The sequence below is a fragment of the Chaetura pelagica genome, unplaced genomic scaffold (assembly GCF_000747805.2).
Source record: "Chaetura pelagica isolate M959 unplaced genomic scaffold, ChaPel_1.0 scaffold418, whole genome shotgun sequence".
Classification (NCBI taxonomy): Eukaryota; Metazoa; Chordata; class Aves; order Apodiformes; family Apodidae; genus Chaetura; species Chaetura pelagica.
Genome location: NW_009954232.1, coordinates 206,276 through 232,748, shown reverse-complemented (window position 1 = coordinate 232,748; position 26,473 = coordinate 206,276). Strand labels below are relative to the sequence as shown.

Genomic DNA, 26,473 nt, shown 5'->3' with positions numbered 1-26,473 from the left:
CTGTGTCATGCATTGCTGCTGCTGGTATAAGTAGTAAAAAATTACTCACAAAGGAGCACCTAACCCTAACCTATGCAATACAATAACCGAACCAGTATTTTACCTTACATTGCCCATTCAGGACTGGGATTTCATTTATTTATTTGTTTGTTTGTTTGTTTTCCCTTGGAATTCTACATAGTAATTTTAAAAGACCCTCTGCAACATCTGTGCATGCTGAGCACTGCTGAAAACCTGCACCTAGAAAACGAGCACAGAGCCAAGCTTCCAGCTGTCATGGCAGAACTCAACTTAGAATTATAGTAAGCAATTTTTTTTGTTGTTTATAAAATAAAATATCATAAAAATGCTGTGAAAATTCTACTAGACCCATTTTTTAAAAGTACACTTAAATTTCATTAGGGGAGAACATAACAGTAAACTAATTAGTGATAGACACTCCATGTATTATATTCCAAACAGAAAACAAGTAATTCAATACAAAGCTAATAGAATAATGGAAGAAAGATACCTCTGGGTGATTTATCAGGTAAGTTACAGATCATTTTGTCAGGAAGAAAAGCATAGAAATTATTGTCTATTTCTACAGTATGCATACAAGATTATTTATGTAAATTATCTATTAATGCATTTTTCTAGTATATCAGAGAAGATTCCATTTTCCAATTATTTTTCTTCTAAACTCTACTCTCTTATGATTTTTTTTCGTGTGTAAAATGATTACTATTCATTCAATAGAAAAGCTCATTTGAATAAAAGGATGGAGGGATCCTTGAGGGACAAACTAGGCAAACTGAGGACAATGCAGAGGACAGGGGATTTAAGGATTTTGCGTTCCAACAGTCTAATGGTTGCCAAAGGTTTTGCAGGCATTTCTTCTAATTTAGAGCCTACATCAATAATTTGCTCATTGTTGCCACCCTATTCTTCTCGCCTGTCTATATCCATCTGGTTTTCTTCATTTTGTGTTTAAATCATAATCTCTTTGGGACAGCAGATTGTTGCTTTATTCTGTCTGTGCACTGGAATTGTGGCCCATGAGCTTGGAAGCCACCAGGTGATGCAAACAAAGGATGACATTGGTATTAATACAGTATATCATACTTCTCTTCCGCAAAGCGTAAATGTGGATTTCTCCTGCATGCTCACAACAGATAGTATAAAAAAGGGTGGTTTTTTTAATAAAAAAAATATAAAACAATATAAAAACATTTTTATTTAAACAGATGGTATAAAAAAGAAAGAGCTGGCTAAAGCAGAAAAAGCAGACTGTCTTTCTGCCCTCCTCCGTTCCACCTTCTCCACTGTCCCAACTCCATTTCAGTTTTGCCTGTACTGTATGAAAAAAGCTCAGGGAGAGCTTTCTGATTCAACCCACTTATCTAACAATGTGTAACATTTTGCTTTGTCTAAATTCATGTGACTTCTTCAGATAGCCCCCATGAGCAGACCTGTCTTTCATAAAACCCCCTGGTTTAGAATGTGATGTATTTTTCATTACTGGGACAATGGGGCTCCATATGTGAGCACAGAAAGCTGCCAAGCAAAAAAGATGTGCTGTTAATAAGGTCACAGATACATATCCCGACAGGGGTTGCTGACTCCTTAAAAATAAGAAAAAACCCAATCCATATATATGTCTTCTCAGCCTTTGTATCATAAGCCTCGGAGGTATCACAAATTGGGGTGAGAGGGTCACCTCACTGCTGGATGGGAATAGGCAGAAGCTCCATTTATCACCAAAGCACAAAGTCCCTGCTATCACAGCAGGGATGGCAGGGGTATGTGCAGGCTTTGTCCCTGCTAGCCAGGGTCAGCTGAAAAGCTCAGGTCTCCCCTTAGAGCTGAAGTGATAATCAGGAGATCTTTGGCTGAGTCAGAAGCTCAGCCCTTATTCTTTGGGGAGAGATCTTAGCTTTTCTTCCTTCACAGAGACATCTCATGTAACCAAATGCCTTAAGCTGGTATTGACTTATCTCTTCTCATCCTTTTATTAATTGCCTAGAGGAGCACACACTTGCTGTGGAAAGGAGGTATAATTCTCATTTTACAGACTGAAAACAGAGACAGAAAAAAGGTCAGTGGTAATTAAGGTAAAAGGAATCTTTCTTTCCACAAACCTAACACTTGGAGCAGGCTGGAATCCTCCAGTCAACCCAGTTCACAAGCTCAGCCTCAGAGAATGTCCAGTGACTCCAAAAATGAGGCCAATAAGTATCCAACCTTAGCAGCAGAGACAGTGAAATTATAAACCCTCTGAATTGCACCAACAAGGGCCATATATTCCCCTGCCTCAAATGCACCATATGACAGAGTTCTTTGTGACAAAGAATGCTGCTTGTCAAATGTGCTCTTAACATTTTATTGCACAGCCTATGCAGTAGCATGGTCAAAGAAAAGACATTTGACAGGAAAGGGGAGATATTGCTGTACTCTCAAATTAATACTATTTCATACATACTGTTAGTCCCCCTTTTCTGGCTAGTGGTGGGACATTAAATATTTTAGTGAGTGCAGAATCAGTGATGTAAACAAATTGTTATAACTAAAACAGAGCATTTTTTACTACAAAAAGTTCAAGGCTTAATTCTTTGAATGCCTGGTTACTGCCGGTCTTACTAGGCTTCTGTTAGTTTCTTACTTCATCTTCTCTCTTCCCTCCCACCAGAATGATTATCAGATGGACTCCCTACTAGTAAAATTCACAAGAGAGAATGGCTAACCCTGGATTTTGGCAGTACCCATAAGAGGAGCCTGATCAGGAAAGAAACTGGAAGAGCTTGTGAAGAAAGGAATTAGTTTAGTTTGCTACAAACAAGTGTACTGTTTCTGCTCAGTTCTTTCCAATACACAGTCAGAGTCACTCACAGCATTAAACACAGAGCAATAATTAAGTTATCCAGTTGTTCTTCCTTAGGGTAACTGCAGATTAATGCACTCATTATAATCCAACAGAGAATGAGGCTTCTTGTTTCTCTACAGATACCACCTTCCTTATCCAAAAGACATTATTATTGTCATCTGATTTCGTTTGTACTCTTACAAAACCATATGGGTTTTATCTTTTGACAGACATGAGGGAGCTTCTCTAAAGCACCATTCAGAATAACAAGATTTTGTATCTTCATGGGTTTTTTTCTCTTTGATTTTAAGCAGAATCTCAGACCTCGTAGTACAAAGATGTGTCACAGATTTTCCTGGCTCTATTTGTTAGACAAGTGAAACTGGAAACATTAACAGGACTGTGACTCATACTTTCTTTTTATAATATACTTTTCTACTTTTCGGCTATTCTGTACTAGCTTGGGACTGTCAGGATCCTTCCTAACAGCTGTGTGGTTTAGTTCCTATGGCTTGCTTAGAGCAGAGAAAGAAGACCTGCCATTAAGAATCTCACCACCATGGGCTCTTCGTCCCACAACCCACATCTCCACATGGCCATCTTTTCCTACTTGCAGCTCCATGGCTCTGAGTAACCCCTGCAACATCACAACCTCCCTTTCCTTGGGAGCTGCAGAAAAGTTCCTTCAAAACTTAGTCTAATTGATTATCACACATGGTATTGAATTGAAGAGCTTTCCTTGTGTTCTGTTGTGTGCTTAAGCAGAATCTCTGGCAACTTAAATAAATAAATCTAAAGACAGTGGCTAAAAAAACTTGACTATATGCCAACAGGAAGAGCAAGAGCTTGGGGAATTCCTGATGATCTCACCCTGGAAACACAAATCCAGCCTGTGGGGAATCTCTGACAAATGACACCTAACGGTTTATAGACAGTAACATGTGAAACAACATTATCTTACTTGAAATAACAGTCCACAACAGTGGTCTTAAAGATCCTTATAGTAATTACTTAGAGTGAAGCAAAGGAAGAGTTAATAATAGTAATGACCATGAGGCTCTGTGGGAATATTTTTCTTGGCAAAGCCTGTAGAACCAGTGATTTTCCTTATCTGTAAATACTTTCTCAGACTGTATCAAATGAGAAAGTTGCTGGCTAGGGGTTGGGAGGGGATTCGGTGACTCAGCAGAAGACTATGTTTGTTCTGCCACAAAGGCCTTTCATTCTGAACTGTCTGAGTGCCAGCTTTGTAAACCAGACAATTACTTCTTTCTAGATCACAAAAACATTGAGTTAATTACACAGGAAATTGGTAGCAATGACATGAAATCAATTTACTTGAAATAATAATTTGTTGCTTATCGTCTCCAAACAATTCAGATGTTACAAGAAGGTAAAAACATCCCTTTACACCTTCACCTTAAAAATAGACTACTGGGCTTAAACCTTTTTCTAAGGCAGGAATCAAGCTTTGTCCCTGACCATTGTGTCCATCAAAACATTTAATACCCAGTGCCTTCTCACTATGATCCCATTTGTGTTATGGCCAGCTAACCAGATTGATCCACAAAATCAGCAGAGAACAGCACAGTAGTTTCCCAGGGAGGGAAGGCCTGTCTTAACTGATCTGAACACTTTGGTTTTTAAAAAAGTGAGTGGTGAACTGTGAGGAAATGGAAATGGCAGATGGATAGAAAGGAGGCATCTTTAGGGCACCACCAGCCTTTGACTACAAAAGAAAAAGATCTCAGATATTGCCAGATTTCCTACAAGAGACAGGCCTTTGGGTGCTGCCAAGCCTTCGGTCACCCAAGAAATGCCTGTGCCTTCAGAGAGGCAGGAAAAGGTTAGCACAGAACAAAAGGAATCCATTAAGAAACACAGCTGGAATGCAGGAATCCCATAAGCCTGGTATTTAGCTTTGTTCACTCATTTTTGACAAATTCAGAAACACTGTTTTGCTTCTAGCACCTCTAGGAGGTTCCTCCCCAGAGGAAACTACAAGCAGATTCTTGGGGTTATGACTCTGATAATAGTCTTACCTAAGGTCTCCCTGAAAGATGCTTTCCATCCTCTGTCTGCTCCAAAGAAGTCAGTGTTAAATACCAGGAACAAGTTATTACTGGAGCTCTTAATATTAGGAGGCAGTTCTGAGCCACAGAATTTCCCAAGGAGAGGAGCATGGGTGTCTGAGCCATCATATACAGCTACATAATCTTTGTAGCAGGAGGGTGATAATTCAAGCTGGAAGTTGTTGAATCTGTAAAACATACTTGGAGCTTTAGGTATCACATTTTCTTTTTTGTTCCTGTGTTATGGGTGTTTTTAGAGCTTGAGGAAAGGCCCAAGCAATAGCAATAGCCAAAGCCATACACAGACAGATGCCACAAAACATTTATCTTAAGGAACTAGCAAGCAGAACTATTAACTGCACAGCAAAACACTCCAGCCTACCAGCCTCAAAGAAATAGTGCCCCTCACCCACGGGGTCTCTTGCAAGGCAACTGTCAGCACACCTTGGTGAAGCCGCAGATCTTGCCTGTGCAAACATACCCTCTCACTTTTGCAAACTGCTCAGTCTGCAATCTCCTTCAGCACATGAGGGGCATATAAAACGCAGGCTCAGAGTGCAGGCCATCTGGGTCTCCTGCCTAGCTGGGAAATGTTCTCTTAATTCACATTCAGCATGTATATGACAAAAGAATGTATCCATATTTTAATTTCTCTGTGGCAAGATTTTATGGCAGTCATATCCTTCTTTAATCTAGACAGCACACACTCAGAAGTATACATTTTCTGGGTGGGTATTATTACTTGAGCTGTAAAGTGAGCACCAGCCTTTAAAAAGAACTGTGGGTTTGTCTGGGCTTTTTTTTCTTATATCAACTCACAGGAGTCTCATAGCTCCTCAAAGGCTGACAGCATTTAACTAAAAGCATGAGCTGTGTTTTTACAATTTCATAGTTCTCTTGGTAACCAAAGTGGGAAGTTAAAAATGTGGTGATGTTTGGCACATAACAAGTTTCACATGAAGACATAAGGTAGACTGAGCTTGACAAAGATGGCTTCAGTAGCCATTTCTCATTTTAGTTATGTTTTTCCCTTGGAAAAGGAAAGACAGAGATAAAATTGTCAATAGCTATGGTCTTGAATTGGAATCAGGAACCTCCCTGTCCCCTTAATGACAAACTGAATCTGGATTACATACTTGAGGGCCACTACTTTGCCATTTCCAACTGTGATGGAGTATGAGCAGTTCATGTTGTTGTGATAATCAATAACTGAATGGCCTGGACTGCTGATAACACCAACAGAACGTTTGAAAATTCCACCGCAAGCTGTAGGGGAAACAGAAGAAACAGTGATTAGTGTCTGAATACTAGCTTGGTCCTAATTTTCATATTTCTTGCCGGAGTTTAGCCACAGGAAAAGAAAACCCCTTCATAACTTAGTTGTCAAGTCTAGAAGTGTTACATGTGGAGAAGTCTAGCAGGTTGTGCTCTGCAGTGGAAGACTAGTCAGTATCAAAGTAACCAATTGTTACTTGTCCATACAGACTGGCAACAGCTCCATGTTTGTGCAGTGAAAGACTGAACCTGATTTCAAGTGTGCTGCTGTGGGACCAGGGAGCAGTGGGATGGGGTGGGTGCCCCATGTAGCAGTGTGAGTGCAGTGTGTCTGGAGTAGCTCTGCAACTGTTCTGTCTTGTCAAGAGAAACCTGCCTGACATGTGGGCAAATGCATTCCCTCATTCAAACCCTGGCCCCATGGAACCCTCTGAAAGTTTGGCACTAACACAAAAGCAGCCAAAATTGCTTGCATAGCCCGGCCCCTGACTTGTCTGGAATAACTGTACGCAGAGCCTCATCATGTCTCCACCTCCCAGCAGGGCTGGGGAACTTTCGTTGTGTATGGAAAGGCAGAGAAGAGTCCCTCCCCAGTTGTCATTAACCCTGGGGACTGCTCCCCACCTCACCCTGTGCCGGGGCTTGCCAGCAGGATTGCGGCTGAGTTGGAGAACCACATACTTGCTTTCTGGCTGAGGAGCAAGTTAAACCCTGCAGCTGTCAACTAAAGGCGCTGCTTGGCTTCTCAGGGTTTCTCATTATGGATGCTGATGAGGCCAGGATGTGGCTAATGCTTGTTCCCAACTTCAGTGCTTGAGGGAACAAAACCTATTATAGAACCAACTCTAATCTCCATTGTTAGCTTCAGCTTTTATTTTATAATCTTAACTTGGCAAAAAAAAAGTTTCCCTGTGTCCTGTTGATAAATAGCTCAAAGCCACACACAGCTTTTAATGTTTTAAAAGCCATGCCATTGCCCAAGCCACCACCTCAACAAAGGCAGTCCCATCCAGGGTGCTGCTGGCTCTTGGCTCCTCTGTTGGCAGGAGCACTGGCAGATAAAGGACAGGAGCTAGGAGGATAAATATGAGCATTATTCTACACTAGGAGGGGGATGCTTTTTTTTTTTTTTTTCCCCAGCAAACAATACAACTAGAGGGAAGAGGAATGTTAATTGCTAGAATCTGCTTTGTATATAGCAACAAGCCAATAAGGCTGCGGTCATCTTTCTCAAATGTCAGAAGCCACAAGTCAGATAGCAGCAACTGACTTGAGTGAGTTATGAAGGTCTTTTCCATGAGTAACTGCACACTGTCATTTAGTACCATTCCCTCTGTCTGTATCAGACCATTCATTTTATATAAAGGATTCAGTCTTGTGCTTTTTGCTGTGGCTTTGAACATGAGGAATGCATTAGGGGAAATACCAAAGTTAAGAACTCACACTTTTCTCTGCAGTTAGAAAATGGAACAGCCTTCAAAAAAATCATACTGTTAACTACAAGTTAACAGTACTAACATCTGTTTTGAAAATAAAATTAAACTTGTGGGGCATTTATATGTGTGCAGATCTACATTCTAAATTCAGTCAGAAACTTACTTTTCAAATACATCTTTTTAAAACAAAAGAGATCTCAGGTGAATGACAAAAAAGTTTTGGAGAAAATATGAACAAAATTGAAGCATACCTAGATCCTATTTTTTATTTACATTAATACCTGGCACTACAGGACAGTCATCAAATAGAGGCATATAGCTGGAGCCATTTAAAGATCCTGTTCTGGTTCCCATAATATGTAATGTAGTTTTAGTATAACTGAGAATCAGAACATTGTCCTGTATCTGATGAAATCTTTTAAATTAACTCAGTATTTAACTGGTGATGTTTCTCCTTAAACATTTAAAAAAACCCAAAACAAACAAACAAACAAAAAAAACCCCACAACGACATGAAACAAAATAAACAAAACCTGTCAAAATGCATTGGGTTTCTTTTCTGTAGTAAAGGAAAAGTGTTTCAGTTTCTGACTTGGTCCCATGGGGAGTCTTAAAATGAGAACTGTAAGATAACACATCAGTCAGTGACAAGATGCTCCTAAGAGTCCCATGTCTTGGTCCTGAGAGCTATTTTGAGCAAGTGCAGAGGGAATATGAACCATCTACATCCATCTAGAGTACTCCCAACGTGAGATACAACATTTCCTACACTGAACCATTGTCTGACTGGAATATTTCCACCAACTAAAGCAGTGGACAGTGGCTACTCACCAATTGCTCTGTATCTTGCTTGGAATCCAAAGCCCGCAATGTGGGAGTCCGTGTAGAAGTTGAGCAGCATAGGTCCAAAGACACTGACTGGGGCAGGGAGGTCACTACCACAGAGTGTGATGAGAGGGTGTGGGGTAACCCTCGTCCCACTGAAGATGCTTACTCCATCATAAAGACAAAGTCTGCTCAAGAGTGCTGGGGCTGCATGGACATACAATGCAGAAGTGTTAGCAGTGTATTTTCCCTGTGATTTACTGAGCTGCAAGCACATAGACCTCACACAGGTTAAGAAATTTTATATGACTTGCCATCCCAGGATCTTGGGATCTCGTTTGCTTCCTGAGAAAGCAAATGCCCATTTTTAACATGCAGAAAAACTGAGGCATAAAAAGGAAAGGAAACCTTGTATATAAGACATCAGTCTGGTCTCATTCAAAACATCCTATAATTTGGAAAAGGCTCCAGGCCACTTGAGTTCTTGGGAGTTCATACTTGAGTGAACACAAGCTTTGAGGAGATGAAAAGACCTCACAAAACCATAGATCTCCTCTGCAGATCAAAGCAACATGCCTTTTGTTATAGGCAACAAACTACCTGGTATTTCTTGCCTCTAATGTAGAAGCCAGCACTTAGTACATTGAATTTGAAATCATTAAGAGTAAGAATTTGGGAAAATGAAAAAAAACAGTCCACATACTAACATGTTACAGAGTTGACTTCTTCCTCTCTGAATTCCCTCAAAGTTTGGAGTACCTAAACCCCGACTTTAAAGATTGGCTCAGAAGGAAAAAAAATGTAAATTTAATCCTGTAGTTTGCCAGTGAAATGCAGTAACTGTAGCAGTCAGTGATTTGGAGATGACTGAGCAATAGGAAAAACCCCAAAGATTTTTCAAGACCCATCTGCTTTAGGGGGCAAATGGTTGCAGATATTAGGGTGAGTGAAAAGCTTCCCATTCAGAAGCACTAAGAAACACAGAAATTGAGAATGTAGCAGTCTTTTATTTCCCCCCTTCACTGGCTTCTACTTTCTTATTTACAGTTAAGTTTTTTGGAGGAATGAGCCATCCTCCCTGCCCTACCTCTCTGACTTTCTAACCACCTCATCATTTGCAACCAGATTCAACTGAGATGGGAGGTCTCAAATGTACTAAGTTCATGTAAGTTTAATGAAGGTCAGTAGCTGAGTTAGAGTGCCAGAGGAATGTCCCCAAAGGACAAGCTGTGCTTTCAGTGTAAGGGCTGTGAGTTCAGAGACCTGCTGAGCACCAGCCACTAGCACTCTGAGAGCTCAAAGCCATGTCACCATCTCCCTGCCCAGCTGCGAGCCATAAGCATGGGAGAAGTTGGTGGTACCCAGGGTGGTACCACTGGGGGATGTATGTTGGGAGCTAGAGGGATTTGGTATCATGTGGGAGCAAGAAGGGAGCCATGTGGGTTATGCAAGAAAGCTGGATTAGTGCTGTCAGTGAAAAACACAGCACACATCTACTGAAAAATGAGCTTCATAGTTTTTATGCTTATAGGACAACTTGATGTTGTCTTTTCATAATTTACAAGCATAATGGAAGCTGGGGTGTCACATGCTTATTGAGGTTAAGTTACGGTGTTTAGCAACCTGTTAGCAACAATGGGACACTTCCCTAAACTGCAAAGGACTGATAGGGAATTCTCTAAATTCAACAGGAGAGATGCTGAGACTTCTGTTGGATCGGAGTGATTCCTGCAGACTATCTAGTCAAAACAAGCTGCTTCTAGTGTTGTAGGAAACAGGATGACTTGTATTGAACAGGATGAAAAATAGGAATGTACTGATAATTCTATTTCACAAGAAGAAGTGAGTGATCCCAGCAGTCACATTTTTTTTAGATACTCTCTGGAGTTCTAATTTAACATTTCCTTCTCTCTCAATGAAATCAGTTTATTCTAACATGCTTTATAATTAGAACAATAGTAAAATATGGTACTTGTCTGAGTCTAGTAAGAGTAACTAAGCTGAAAACAACCACCTATATCAGATAGCTGATTACACTGTTAATAACATAATTAATGAAAAATATTCTTCATGTCCTACCCTATTATGAAAATACTTAATAATGTGATATAATTTTAAAACTTAATTTTAAAACACAAAGAAATTGAAAAAAAAAACAAACACACAAAAACCAAAAACTGAGACAAGTGCAATTTCAGAATGGAAAAGATTTCAGACAGTAACTCAAGTTCTTTTCAGAAAAGACTGGAGAAAGGCATTAAGTAAATGGATTTCTCAGCAAAGTAAAGGTCCACAATACCCATCACAAGTTATTTCAAACTACTGCACTGGAAAGAATAGGATGGATGACATAGGATTGTGAGCAAAATGCTTAATTTCTAGCTTAGATTCCTCATTTTTTGGGCCAGTATCATTTACGATCCATGCATCCTGGCAGGAGTGATGATTGTTTGCTCTCTACCCTGTAAGTTATTCTCTTGTTTACAGTTTTCCTTAATTTCTCACCATACTAAAATGCATGATTCTGTACACAAGCTCCAGCCTCAGATTCCTCTATTCTATCTCCTTGTGACCTACTTTAAGCCTCTACACATACTCAGCACATCATCAGGAATTCTTCTTTGTGGTTTATTTCCTTTAATTCTACCATCTTAGATATTTTCTAGACCAATTTCTGTCCCTTGCACTACAATGGAACAGCTTTCATGAGTCTCTAGAGATTTTTTCTTAGGCAGATTTCAGACTCACATCCTCTTTGTGCTGAAAAGGCACTTTTCACATAGCTAGCACTGTTTTTATTCATAAACCCTTGTCTACTAATATTTTTTGTTTATCCTTCTGGTATTACTGTATTCTCTTTTCCTATTCATCCATGAGGATTCAATAAGACATCCTCTCTCCCGTCTTTCTCTCTGTATCTCCACATTAGCTCCATATAATCTTATTTGCAAGGACAGATATATCTACTATCCCTGTACAGATGACCACACCAGTCTGCTTCCCTCCTCCAGGCCTATTTCTGTTTAAAATAAAATCCTATTTCTGTCTGTCAACAAAACCATTCAATAGGTAAACTTTCCCACCCCAGGTCTTCCCTTGCATCTTCTTTTTCACAGTCTCATAATTTTTCCTGTCCTCATTAAGTCTGTGCTTAAATCTAGATGAGAATCTAGATTAGGTGTCTATTTTCAGGGACTCAAAGTCAGATAAAAACAATTTTTCTACCTTCTGGGAAGCAGTCAATATAGATTACATTTTGATTACAGAATGAACAAATGCAGTCTTCTCCAGTTCCATGTAGCTCTTTTACTTGCTATATTTATTGCTTAGTATATATTTAATATTTAGCATATGCATGTCATGTTCATTTGGTTCCAGATACTAATGTTATATCACTGCTGTAGGTTAACTGCCTCATTTGGAGTCATTCTTTGTATCAGAGCAGACATCTCATCATAATTGAAACCATAACTACTCTACAGCAGAAATCTGTGACTAACCCATAAAATCATTCCATTTTGTACCAACGTGTCACTGCACTACAGCCAATTACCTTCTGCCTTCTAATTTTCTAGAAAGGAGATCTCAACCCATTAAAGTCAATGAGATATATATGCCTTTCAGGCAGTATTTTAGATACTTCATCTCATTACTAAACAACCATGAAAAAAACAATTGGATTTCTTTTGAGAGGTCAAAGAGGTAGTAAATTATGTTAATTGAACATGTAGCTAAACTTTAAAAATCCAAACCAGAATGTCTGTACTAGTATGGTTAAGATTTTAAAGGCCACACTCAGCAGCAAGCTGTGCAGGTTCAATGCTTCTTTGCGTTTCAAATAGCTAAAAATAGTTCTATCAGATGCTGTCAAACATGGTCCTGCCTTTGCAAAAGAACTAAGTTCACACTGGAAACCCTTAGGCACATGTGCTAAACATATTCTTTGGAACTGCTGAATATCTTTTGCATGATAGTTTGCAAGATGGTGGTTTCAATCGTCCTTCCAATTTAAACCTGAGTAATTTTCTCTTTGCTACAAGGGTGTATTTTAAGCTTTTGTGAAAAATATTAATAATCAATTACTGGAGAGTATTGTACATCCTCTTTTATAACCAGATGTCCTTTAGCTCATATCCAGAATTTTTTCTTTCATGTGACTACAAATTTTTAGTTTGTGTAGCCTAAGGAAGCTGATAACAACAAAGTAGAAAATTGCCCTGCCAAAAGGGCAGAATATTTTTAGTATTTTTTAGGTCTATATTTATCATTATGTCTGTACCCCTTACCTCTTTAGTTTAAACTTCTTGATAATAAAAGCTTGAATCCATTTATAAATTAGCTGAATGTGTAGAGACAATGTGGATGAGTAATGTACTCAGAGGTGTCAAAATTGGTATAATCTGATTCAGCCTAATGTTTAGTGTGTGTGCTGAATAATAATGTCTCCTACATGAAGAAATTATGTAACTTCCGTGGTTTGCAATTAATTTCAAAAAATAATTCTTAAAGTATCACATCCATTAGTGGATGAAAAAATGTTTCAGATAAAATGACAGTCAAATCAAATCTTTGTCTCACTCCTAAATTAAGGTTGGATCAGAGTACTTTAAAATTCAATACAATTTGAAAACTTAAAAAGAAGATAAAAGAAGCCTATTTTCTGACTTTATTATCTGAAGAAAAATACAAATTATGTGACCAATCTTAGTAACAAATTACTAAAAATTTCTCTTTGTTTAGATGACTTCAAGGGAACCAAATTAAGATGCCCTCAAAATATGTGTTGCCACCCAAGCAGGTTGGTCACACTGGTTCCTCTGTGTCGTCATGACATCTCCACTGATAACAATTTGATCCTATTGAAGTTGGGAAGGTTCTAGCATTCACACCAATGAGACCAGGGCATTATACTTGTTATTTCATGGCTAAATTCTGCCAAGTTTTAAAATATGCAGAGAGGCTTTTGTTCATGGGTATACACAGGGTAACAACTTCTATAGATTTTTAGTTACTGTAGTCTTCCACCTAGTTTCTCCTTTATATGTTCATACATCCTTGATAACACCCAAGTATATTTACATCCATTTTATCAGTTAAGGAAACAGAAGCACTGAAAAAGAAAACAAGTGGCCTAAGACTAAAAAGATGATAAGACTCAATGGCAAAAAATAAGGCAGGAACAAACACCCAAACAGGTTACAGTCACTATTATACTCCAACCACCTGGCAAATTCCCAGCTTCCTTGCTGCCACATATTCAACAGGTGAAATCTGTTTTCACTCTTCTGGCAGCCTTTGGTGATGCAAAACTGAATCCTGGAAACTATTTCTGCAAATGTTTGTATGTAAATTATTTTCAGAGTAGACCAGCAAATTAAACCATCAACTTTTTGTCTTGACAGAAAATGTGTGTTTTGAAAGGAACATAGTACTTACTGAAATTATGAACTGCCACTTACCTTCCAAGTGGAAAGTCTCAAACTCCAGAATCACCAGTGACTGTGGTCCCTGATCTATGATGTAAGTGCAGTTCAAGTTGTTATCATACTGACTAGGGTAGTTAGGAGAGACAATACGACCTGCAGGGCTGGTGAAATTCACTCCGCATCCTGTAAACAAATTAATAAGACACAGTTATAATCCAGGTGATAATATTCTGGTTTTGTAGTGAGCAAAACAATAATGAACAGAAGGATCTTACTCCTGGATAATTCCTTAGGAGGCTGGGTCTAAAGCCAGGGAGAGTAGCATATGTAATGATACAAAAAGCAGGTCTCACACATACACAGAACAGTGTTTTTAGGAAACACACCGCCTTCCTAGCTACAGCCTCACACAGTATCTTGCAGTGTCTTGGATAAGATCAGGCCACAGATCCTCACCCCACTGACCAGAGGGTCACAGCACTGCCTTTCTTACAGGTTTGTACCTTGCACATTTCAAAATCCCATAGGACATACAGATGTAGCTGAAATGGATGGGAGGTTATTGGGGCACATGAGCAGTTTAGCCTTATTTGAAAATGTCCATGTTAGCCTCAGTGATACCCTTCTTGCTTCATGCTTGACAGCCAGGAGGATGCAGTCTACTGTAGGACTGTCTCTGGGTTGATTTGCCATATGCAGAAGCAGGAAAGCTTTGCTGCCCAGAACTTCTCAAACACGCAGAACTGTTCATTATCATGGAGCTCCTTCTAATTCTACTGACTTGCGTGGCCCTGGGATTTATCTTTATTTTAAACTACAGTCTTAAAAGAGTATAGTGAAGAGTGAAATGCTAGTGTAAGATTAAGAACAAGAATATGAAACCTGTGATAGTCTCCACTACAGTTGTTAGTTGTTATTGACAACACTAGTGCAGACATTATAAAAACAAAAGCAGTTTCAGTTCAGAATTCTGTATACTTCAGCAGTGTCTTCCTCTAAGCACTTAATTTTAATCTGAATACAGTGAAGAGAAAGTGATTTCGTTTGACAGCACCTACAAAAGTGCCAAACAACCAATGGCATTTGAGCACTACCTCCTACACTTCTGGTGTGTTTGACTGTTATAAAGCACATGCCATGGTTAAAGAAATGGAGAGGCCCAGCCAAGAAATGCCACTTGAACTACAGGAAATGCAAATAAAACAAAGGAACAGAAAGGCCAGAGCAGGTGGTGAGGAGTAATTTCTTCTCCTGAAAGCAGTTTATGTGAAGGACGTGGCCTAAACAATTCACATGAGAAACTACTGCAGTTTCAGCATGTGCCTTGAAAGGAAGAACAAAGATAAAAATTCTAAAGGAGTAGCACATACTTTTTCCTTTTAAAGCAGATTATAGCTTTAGCTTCCAAGCAGTTCAGCTACAACGAAACAAATTCTTAAAATTTAAAGCCCATTCACTGCTTTTCAGTACACTGAAAAGGCAAAGGTGACTAAGAATAACTACAAAGTTATAGCTGCATGGAAGATACAAGTCCAACACTGGAGCACACAGTATCTCCACGGTGTTCAGTAAGGAAACTCTTGATTTTAAAAGCTGGGGTAAGGCTTCAATGCCTTGTTGGACCGAGGTCTGAATTGCTACACAGAGATTGAACTAATCCAAAATGGACTAACAGAGCTGCCATCTGGCTTTAATATTACTTACTGCTTATGAAAGATGCAGAGAAACCTTGCCCAGGAGCATCCTGAGACTGAAATACTGTAGTTATCACATTGTTTGGAGCAAAAACAGGATCAGGAGCTGAACTTCCACATCCTGTGGTTAACAAAGCAGTTTCTTCTTCATCATTTCCTCTCCACACCTGACAAGAGCAGATTGGAAATGGTTTAATGCTTTCAAAGCCCATGCAGTGTGTGAGATTCGGACAGGAATTGCATATGTAATTTTTCTTTCCATAGACTTAGGGTAGGATTCATCTCACACTGAATCTTAAAGATCTAAATTGGAATTAATCACTCCCATTTACTCTACACTCAAACAAAAAAGACTTCTCCAAGGAGTGAATCACAGTGAATAACTTAGGTTGCCAGGGATGTCTGCAAAGCACCTGGAGATCATTTGCTGATAGTAGAGCCAAGGTAGACTAGGTCCAGGGACGCAGAGAAAAACATTTCATGCACATCAATACCTCCCTCCATTTTGTCTCTGCTGACTTATATCCATGTGAATGTATGTGTACACAGTGAATTATTAAATATAATTCTTATATTATTCATAAGCAAATAAAAGCCAAAGCTGTCATGCTAGGATAATGTAGAGGCACCAAACTGGAAGATCTGGATCCTTAATGCCCAGTCTTGCTACTCAAAAAGTATTTCAGTTTTCTGAATATTGCATTCACTTGTTCAATGACAAGTATAAAATAACTTAAAGAGTTAAAAAATAATACAATTCACAAACAATAAATTAAAGAAAAGCACAGTTTAAAAAAAATAATATTTCAACTGTACCAATACCAATTTGAGTTCAATCAAACCATGCATTCAAGAAGGACATATAAGTTTGGGTAGGTTTTTAAGAGAAATTATCCTCAGGTAATTTCTTAAACATGTACTAGATGCTCACAGTTTAAGCACTGAATTTAAATACATGTATAAAATGAAATATAGTCATAAATGTTTGATGGTTTTGAGTGCTTAAACAATTTCCTGAATCATGATGTTTATTGCTAAGGATTTAAAACATCTGCTTTAAGAAAAAATATTTACTCTAATGTCATCAATGTGTTTGAACAGTTTTTTACTCATACTTTATACCAAAAATATATGAAACGTATTTTATTTTTAAAGTAATGTGCTTGAAAGAAGTTCAGTGGAACTAGAACAACCACATGAAATTTTGATTGCTCTAAGCAACCATCCTAGAAAGAGTTAGCCAAGGGTTAGTCTGTAAGTGTAGGAATATGAATCATCTCATCCATCTGGCCAGGTGTTTGAGGCAAGGAATGCTCAAATGATTAATACAAACTGTCTATGGCCTGGCCAAGATTTTGCAAAGTCACTATTGAATTTGGATTCCCCTTTTTCAGCTGCTCAGCTTGGAATGAATGGAAGAAACTTACATCTATTTCACACTTTTTCATATCTAGACACCTTCATACAGCTCAAATAGGACATTCAGAAATGGAGGTAGACATCAGAAATTTTGGACTTTTTTTCTATGGAAAAAAATGTCTCCATTTTGACATAGGATTGATTATGTCATTCAGGACAGTTTAGAAATTTGGAATTAAAGCACCTTCACTGGGTGACATTAAGCCTTTTGTGTTAGCAAAATTTATTCTAAGAAACTACATAAATCAATCAGTGGAGCAGGCTATGAAAAGAGAAATCTAATACTATTTTTTCCACAGCCTTAAAAAATGAGTGCCACTGTGGTTTGTAAGTTAGTAAGTATAGGTCTGATACACAGCTGCTCTAGTCTTCCTACATGTTGTCGAATTATGTTTGCCCTTTATTTTAAGTGGGAGTTGTACCACTGTGAAGAAAACCAGCACAAAACCACTGATCATACCCCAAATGCCTGAGAAAAAATGACACTGAAAAATTCAAAGCATGTTCACTCCATTCTATTGTTTTGAAAACAAGTGGCTCTTGACAACCTATAAAAGATAAGAATGCTATCTTTGTTTTTTGAGATTAGAAAAAGGATCTGTACAACTTGGATAGTTTATACACTTAGAAAGAAGATTTGTAGAATTATAGTGTCACATTCCTGTTTTTTTACCTGGAGTAATCAGAAAGGTCTTTTCATTACACCACATTTTCTCATTATTTCCTGATTCTAAAGTAATATTTTTTGTGCAGCATGTGGGTGATGGACTCTGCTGAATGTGGATCCTCAAGAACTGGTAAAAATTAAAAATATGTACAAGCCAGTTCTCAAGGCATGCAGAAAACTGACTGTATTAGTACAAGGACTTCCGTTTTTACTTCCTGAATTTTGTGCCTTTTCAATTCTAACCATGATGATTGCAAAACAGGATTCTGGATTCATTCTTAAATGCTCTGCTGATCTAATGCCAACAATTATTTTACCTTCACATAACTGCTCTGACAGCTTCCATTGCTGTCTGGAATCTGGAAGTAACTGTGGAAGTTCATCTCCAAGTGTTTGCTTTCATGTGTAATGATGGTCCATGTGCACCTGGTGTTCATGGGAAAGTTTTGAGGCCAATGAGGAGACTTGATCGTACCATTCTCTGAATGAATTATTCCACCACATCCTGGAAAAAATAGCAACAGATGGGAGAAATGTTCAAATTATTTCCTGTTGGTGTCAGCTTTGAATGACTGCTTGCTTCTGTAGCTGCAAAAGGGGGAGAGGAAATCCCTGACGTGCATTCAAGCTTTATTTATCCCTCTTTAAGGAATTTTCCCTCTCCCACTCCTGCAGCAGGGAAGTATTTACACTCTAGAGAAGCTCTCTCTTCGTACTTCACTTTCCCTTCTTCAAAAGCTCCTTCTCCTTGCCAGTTCATAGATTTTTGCTTTGGTCTATCTAAATATACCTTACAATTAGAAGTGAGTATTGATAAGAGAGAGAGAGTAAAGGTCAGAAACTAATTAATGAGGAGCTTCTCCTGAGGCTGTGCAGGTCCCTTCCCACACTTCACAGCATGCACATCATGACTGACAGCCATCCAGAAAAGCACCCTATGGAAAAAACCTTCATCCACTACCAAACCCTTTTTTTTCCTCACTCTTCAACATGTGAATATTACAAGTACACATGTGAATCTACTCAAGCTACATCCATTTAGCCAGTGCAAACTGGTGACTTCTTCTTCAGCTCTGGCAGCCCTGTGGATCTCAGTGGGATTATGGAGAGGGATGAAAAACATGCCTTCAGAAATTGTCAACAGATTAATTTATAAGGGGGAATAGCTGGTCATGGCTCTGTGGCAGCTCATGTTCTTATATATAATAAGTTTAGTTAATTTAAAACATACTTCCAAATATCACACCAATAATCATTTACTAGGGCTACATGTACAGTACTAGCAACCCCTTATTATTTCAGAGATGATGTAGTAAAAAGATGAACAAAGAGGGGAAAAGAAAAGGTTTACACCATTCTACTTTTGTTCTCCTCTTAATTAAAAAAATATATATATTAGCTTTAAAATGAAAATTTTAATTTTCATTCTTCTGTGTTAGAAATTATGCTTAGGAGGATATGAGGCCAAATTTGGCTCAGACATACAGAGTGCAAACCCAGAGATTCTCAGTGGACAAATGAGAAGAAAGCTGAAGGAAGGAAACCAGGCATATACATAAATAAGAACTCTAATTTCATAGAAAGAATACTGACTATGCACGCTGCCATGTGTATGGTAATGTCTGCTTCCTCACTGAAGACTGACTTTCTTTGCACATGGAATCCTAGTGACAACAGGGAAGAGTGTCAAAAACTAGCTTAAGAGACAGTGTATATTCATGCAAGCACAGACCGTTGATATGTTTAAGAAGACACTCCATCAAGTGACTATGTGAATACTGCCAGGTCATTAACTGATGGAAAGCTGATCATTATCAGCCAGAAGACTTGCCACTGGAGGTGACACTAGGGAACACATTGCCTGCTCTGTACTGAGATAGGAAGACACAATGAATTCTGCCTTGCCACCAGCCAGCACACCTACACTTGCCTTTAGACACCAAAGGACAATATGCAACTGCTGAACTACCCTTACCCCCTTTTGTTTTCCCAACCCAGTGACATGATGCTTTCAAGAAAGGGAAGGTAGCTTTTTAAAATTAACCAGTTCAATCCTGCTTGTGTAGCACCTTCAAAAGTGAACCAACATCTCTGCCAAAGAGGAAGTTTTATGCTGTTGTCACACACGCTCTTTGAAAAGCTCTGTCTGCCTCTTTGTTTTGAAACTGACCTCTTTCTAGTTCTAAGTGTTTAAACCAAATGAAACTGTGAAGCAATTATTATTCACAAAATGAAGTGCCTCATAGTCATTGACAATAGATACCACTGCTGGGAGGATAATGGCATGGTGTCAATTTACAGACATCAAGAAACTGCCAGCAGGAGGCTTAAAAAGTACAAAATTAGTCCAAATTTGATTTCAATGTGTAAGATCAGACAACATTGGTTTAATTATTTACTATCTTAGTGCTGGCTTCTCTGAGGAATGCTGAAGATATCGGCATGTATTTCTTTAGTTCTATAATGCCAACTTAGTTAAAGAGGAGGAGTTCTATTTCATTTTGTGGTTGAAAAGTCATGATAGTCATGATGTACTGCTATGTTAGACCTGACAAAAGCAGTGTTTTTTTTCTCTTACCTAGAGATTCTGCTGTCCATGTTGCATAAAAGCCACCTCCTGGAACTGAGTGATCAGAGTTAAAGATGATGACTAGCTTGCTGGAACCAGACTGGATAGTCCCAGGGGATGTGTTTCCACAATACTTTCCTATGATAGGAGACCCAGGAGAACCACCATTCAGGATAGTAACAGAATCCCACTTACAAACTGAATGATTTTCAATGTGAAAGGCTGTAAAAGTAAGCTGCAACACACAAAAGAGACATTCAGGAGCTAACACCAGCTACACCAGCAGAGAGGTTAGAGCAATTCCAGCCACATCCCATAGCCATCCTAGCACAATGATATCTGGGGGTGCTCAGAAATCTGAACCTCACTCCACCTTACTGCTTTCCTGCAAGTATTTCTTGGAGTCTTGCCAATATAAGTAACAGCAGTTACTTAGCATGAAGAAATGAAAAAGAAATGCACACATTCAGAACTGCCATTATTGGGACTTAACCATATGTTGAAGCAAGTGCTTAGTATGTGCTTCAAAACTGTCTTGAGTACACACAGGTGTTGAACCACCGTCCTGCTCTTAGGGCTTCTGGTCATGAAATCTGAAGTTGCACATTCAGCTATGCAAGCAGAAAGCCTTGCATCTTTTCTTTCTATCATTTTCAATCTGTATACTTGACTGTTCCTAAAAATAATGCTAGTTTCCATTAAATGTGAGAGGAACAGTTGCCTGGTTGGCTCATGTAGGCCTGGATACATCACATAAATAGACTGGGCTGGGCAGGCAGCTTCTGACCCCATTTCCCTCCCACACTGATGCTGTTTGTCCTTGAATTGATATGGGCACAGGTGGGATTTCCAGTTCAAAGATTTAGATTGCTGATCCAGTAGACTCCTGGATTTGTTGATGCTGAAGTATTGATGTACACTAATGACTGCCTGGCCTTCTTCCAGTAGACTTTTTTACCAGTTCCAGCATTTAGATCTTTGTGGAAAAGTCTAGCAAATACATGGTACTTCTTCCTGTAACTTTTGTGTGTATTAGTTTCCAAAAAAACTCTGCCTGAGGCAAAGACCAAATACTAATCTAGCTCAAACAATCTAAGTTTGGAACTTTATCAAAATTGGCAGCTTATACTGGAAAAGTTTAGTCTGCCTTCAAAGTGGGGACTGCTACTCAGTCCTTTTAAAGTAGAAACTTACTTGCTTACATCTAATTAAGATTAGTTTGATTTAAACAAATTTCTGGATCATACAGAAAATTTGTGTTCTACTAAAATAATCCTGTATTCCCTGAAGTAAAAACCTCAGCACGAGTCAAAATATTGTGCAGAAGGATAATTAGGATTATGGGTTTGCCTTTCTAAGAAATACCTTTGTAGCTGTAAAGGAAAACATGGTAGGGAAACTACTGAAAGACAAAATCTGCAGTTTATTTTTACAAAATTGTTTTTCAGGTATTTTTCTGTGGCGTGGACTGCAAATGTCACTGATTAGACCTGTTTTCTAAAGGATCAGTCAAATAAATCAGTAAGTGAAGTTTAGCACTGCTTAGTCATAAAGGTGCTTAAATTGGTCTCTCAGCAGTTTGGTTCAGGAAAGTAGTACCTGGGATAGCTTGTTAATAGTTACTGGGAAATAAGAGTAGCATCTCATTGATGTAATTTGTACCAGCAATCATACTATCTTCCAGATTAACTATTAAGACACAAAAATAACTTTCTAGTGGCTTGTAGCTTTTCTGCAGAGGTGAAAAACCTTCAGCCTCATGTTTATTCTTATGATGGAATATCCATGCATATTTAATACTGTGAGTTGTTTTAGTTTCCTAAACATAGTAAGCAATTGTTTAAATGAGTAGTTGGTGCCATGTTCTGAAATGAAGTTAGATACTTTTGATTTCCAGAAAGCCCAAGCTAGTTTGGATGTGTTATCTTTGTTTCCCCCGCTTTCTTAGGTAAGGCCAATGAGGGGATATTTCATTCCTCCTCATTTCTGATTTTCCACATTGTCTGAAACACAGGGTGTTTCTCACACTGCCAGCTGCACACACAGTCATGGCATCGTGTTACTCACAGTGATGGTGTCACCTTCAGGGGCTTCCAACAACCAGGAGCAGCGGGTCAGGTTGCTGTAAGGCTCTGGGTAGTTAGGACTTGAGATAACTCCTCTTTCACCTGACTGTATACCACCACAGGCTGAAGAAAAAAGGTAAAAATTCAATAGTTTAAGAACTGAACACTATAATCAAATCACTGTAAGAGTATTTGGCTTTTAATAGTACTGAAACATTTAAGTTGGACTAATGAGTGTAAGAATGAACAATTTACCTTGGAAAATTAAATTTTAAAAATCCGTGTCATTGAATAGTGAGTAAACAGATGCAATGACCTTGAAATTTTGCAGTTATTCTGATTCTTAATATAGCTCTGCAAAACCTTTGCCAGCTGATATTTACAGCTGCCTCTTTCACTTTATCTCTTACTTACTTATCTCAGTCTTGTGTGCAAACCAGTGCCATTCTTGGACCAACACAATCAAGTCAAAAAGTTGCTGATGTGTCTAGATAAGCACCAAGGCTAAATTCAGCTATCACAGGATGAATAGTTGTGCTAGCACGTAAATGGAAAAGTGGTGTAATTTGCACTGATATAGCTTTAAGTGGATTTCAAAATGAGTGCAGAGGTTCAAGCAGCAGAATCCATTTCAGCCATGCTAACACTCTGGAGGCCTATATGAAGTAAGTCAAACTTGGCTGGTGCTACCTGTTACATCCCTATTCCCAAGAGCAACCAGCTGTTCTGAGTGTTGCACTGCATTGCAAAAACTCCAGTGCAGTTTGGGGAATGGGAACAGTGAGGCAGAAAATAAATCTGAAAGTTCAGTTGCTAGCATGTGTTTGCTTTAGAGGGATACAAATAGCGGCAGGCACTGTGTAATTTTTGAGGACCTCTTTGAGAGTTGAACCATAGTGGGAATTCTCAGTGTCACCAAAGGAATGGCAATATTCCCCAGAAGGGCCTGGGTCAGCAATGGCAACACTGTATCAAGCCATTTACCTTCAAACCTGTAGCGAGCCAAGAATCCTTTATCTTCTGTGTTTTCATCACTCACAAAGTGCACCCAGATCCGGGGGGCAGCTATGACTAGTGGCACGGATGATGATGCATCCTGGCCACAAAGTCTGGCTATTAGCTCTCCATCACCATCCCCTGAGTAAAGAAAGAAAAAACACACATTTTTAATCCTAGAAGAGCTACAGTAACATAAAGGAATACATAGGACAAACATGCATGTAATTTTGTTTTGACTAGGAAACTGAGAAAAGTACATAACACACTTAACTGATTATTTGTTACGGGTATAAGTAGAGTGCTGCAGTTCATGGCTGGGAACTAAATATCCACAATAAAGAAGTTTTCAATGACCCTTGGAATATCTTGGGCTGCTTCTCTCCTCTCCCTGCTATTCTGCACACTTTCATATTGTATGACCCATCAGATTGAAAAAACACAGAAAGTACCCCAAAACTGCAGATGGTTTGGGATAATACAGTGAGAAGAGATGGCCTAAGGACCTGATTGCATGGAAGCCTATCAAGACTATGTGTTTGTGACATCCTCATTAAAGTGAATGGGGATTTTGACTTTTCTACCATATAGGGGTGTGCTTCATCCATGAACAAGCTGTCAGTGCTGTAGTAATACTGGGCATCTCTTTCCTAGAAAACTCAACATGCTGTTCTCTGTCTGGCAAAAATAATAATAAAAAAAATAAAAAAGGAAAAAAAAAAAAAAGAAAAAAAAAGCCAGCATTTGCTCTAATAATTGAAATCTAGAAGGAAAACACAACACAGGAATTGTGCTTTCGTGACACTGAATGTTTGCTTACATTGATGTAAGCTCTTATCCAACACATTGGTTAAAGCATCACTTTCTGTTTACTACTGATATATGCTCAGGAGAAGGAAAGAAAGAATAATAGTCTTCCTCACAACACCCAGGCAATGTCATTCCTGTTTATTCTCTAATAACAGCAGGCTACTGGTCTTAAAAGTCTCAATTCAAAAGCAACTCCTAGCTCCATGCACAATGGCAGGCTGTTCTTGAAAGGAGACAGCAGAACATGAGGGAGAAACTTAAAAGCCATTTCACAGTTATTCCAAGTAACATGGCTAAGTAACTTAATCTTTCTGTCATACACAGTGGCATATCCACATTTGAAATGTCTAAGCACAAAGATAAAAGGTGACATATAATAAAATTTTATTAATGTACATTACACAAAGAAATGTTAAAATGTGTCTTTTGAATATGCACTAAGAGTAATTATGAGCTGTACAAGCAGATGTTCATAATAATTTTTTTGGGAAAAAATAGTAATAACTACTTTGAGCAATAAAATTTGAAGTGTACTTTTTTTCACTTCTTACAAGGTGATTGACTATGTGACAGATGTTACACAGGTTACTCAGTCTCTACAGTGTGAAAAGTGACACCAATCACTGCTTTCATGAATGGCCAGCTGGCCAGAGATCTAGACTGTTGATAAACAGAGAATGTAAACAGAAAGATTGTCCTGTGAGACTTGGTTCAAACCAAAGGGGTTGGTCTGAAAGACAAAATCAAAAGTCCTTCACAAAAGCCAAATGAGTTAGGAGTATATTTTGCTGTAGCAATATGCTCAGTTGTACTACTATGTACAGCCTACATGCACATGCTGATAATTTATAACTTAATATATAACCTTGCCCTAAGAAATTTGAAATATTTATCTTTATAGATTAAATATTTCTCAGTGAATACAAAAAGTCTATTCTGCTTGCTTGTTTGTTGTTGTGTTTTTTTTCCATTCAGTATCATTAAGTATCCATTCAGTATGGGTAACTCAGAATTTTACACATCTCAGCTTCATTTGGGGTCTCTCAGGTTAATTTGGACCTTTTGCCAAATTCACATCTGCTGTGTTGAGAGGCTTAAACAGCACCTGCCTAAGTTTAGTGATATTTTGCACTATTTTGTATCTCAGTGCTCATTAAATAGTACTTGTCAGCCTATACAGATGAGTCAGGGCATTCTGCCTTTGACATGAGACTGGTTATCAAACTGAAGATGCATTAGTATAGCCCAAGTGAACGTTAATGGCAAAACTGTAAAGCAAAGTAAGACTACATTTTTATCTCTTTCCTTTGGTTGCATTGCCTGGAGGCCTGAGGTTCATAAAAAAACTGATAGAAACTGATAAATAAAATGGAAAACTGATGAACAACAGACCAGATACACTTTATTTTTTCTTTCTCTGAGTTGTCTTCCTGTTACTTCCCAGCCCCAGTGCACACGTGGGAAGCACTGTCAGGCTGTGCAGCTATGTGTGCTTTGGCTCTACACAGGACAAACGGATGCCGTACGACCAAGAGTTCTTGTTCAAATGAATGCAAATAAGGATGTGAGAGATTCCTGCTCTCACCCCCCACACACCTGTCAGAAGCGATTTAATGGTAAATTAAATCCTGCTCTCTCTGGGATTCACAGGTACAGCCTCTCAGTCAAGAAGACAGCTGGAGCTTTCATACTGCACTTGGCATTAGCTGAGTGACTTTCAGATGACATTTCCAGTTGCCTGTTCTTGTGGATAGCTAAAGATGCTGAAGTATTCAGAGATACGATTGGTGCATTAAGCCTGTGATTGTTTTCCTTTTAAATGCATTTGTCTGTATTTTCTGATGCAGACTCACAGGAAATATGGATTTATTTTAGAAGAATAATCTCACAGAGTACAAAAGTGGGATATGAAGTGGGTATGTAGCTCAGAGGCTATGAATAATTAAGGCATACTTTACTCCACTCCTGCTGTCCCTGGAGATATTTCAGGAGCAGGGAGAGAATGGGCTGTTGGAACAAATACATTGTTTTTATGACTCCAGCTTCTCCTGACTGCCAGATGAAGTGAAATTCGTATCATCCCTTGTAAAGAGAGAGTCAGGTGTGTATTGTAATCACCAAACCAATTTATGCCCTCAAGGTACTTATCTAGTTTTCCATTTTCTCCCCTGAAATAAAGGGTGACCAAATCCATGCATCCATTGCTCAGGCAGGGAAATCTCAGTCCTGGTCTAGGGGGCAACATGGAAGGCATCCATCTGAACACTCTCTCAAATGCACAGATCCTACAACAGTCAATCTCTATCTATCAACAAGATTTGGTACAAATACAGTTTCACAACCAGAATCTTGATTGCCTTTATCCATTATCCTGCT

At 38.7% G+C, this 26,473-nt stretch overlaps 1 protein-coding gene across 1 annotated transcript in view; it reads right to left on the bottom strand.

The window, feature by feature from the left end:
• The window catches only part of CUBN (cubilin (intrinsic factor-cobalamin receptor)), a 138,781-nt gene that overhangs the window by 12,208 nt on the left and 100,100 nt on the right, over nucleotides 1–26,473 (bottom strand). The window contains exons 52-60 of the mRNA XM_010003609.1: nucleotides 23,276–23,428; nucleotides 22,293–22,414; nucleotides 20,235–20,460; nucleotides 17,974–18,161; nucleotides 15,581–15,737; nucleotides 13,910–14,059; nucleotides 8,457–8,657; nucleotides 6,051–6,180; nucleotides 4,885–5,102 (exon numbers count right to left, since the gene is read on the bottom strand). Of these exons, the coding sequence (XP_010001911.1) occupies nucleotides 4,885–5,102; nucleotides 6,051–6,180; nucleotides 8,457–8,657; nucleotides 13,910–14,059; nucleotides 15,581–15,737; nucleotides 17,974–18,161; nucleotides 20,235–20,460; nucleotides 22,293–22,414; nucleotides 23,276–23,428 (1,545 nt within the window). The remainder of the gene's footprint in view (nucleotides 1–4,884; nucleotides 5,103–6,050; nucleotides 6,181–8,456; nucleotides 8,658–13,909; nucleotides 14,060–15,580; nucleotides 15,738–17,973; nucleotides 18,162–20,234; nucleotides 20,461–22,292; nucleotides 22,415–23,275; nucleotides 23,429–26,473) is intronic.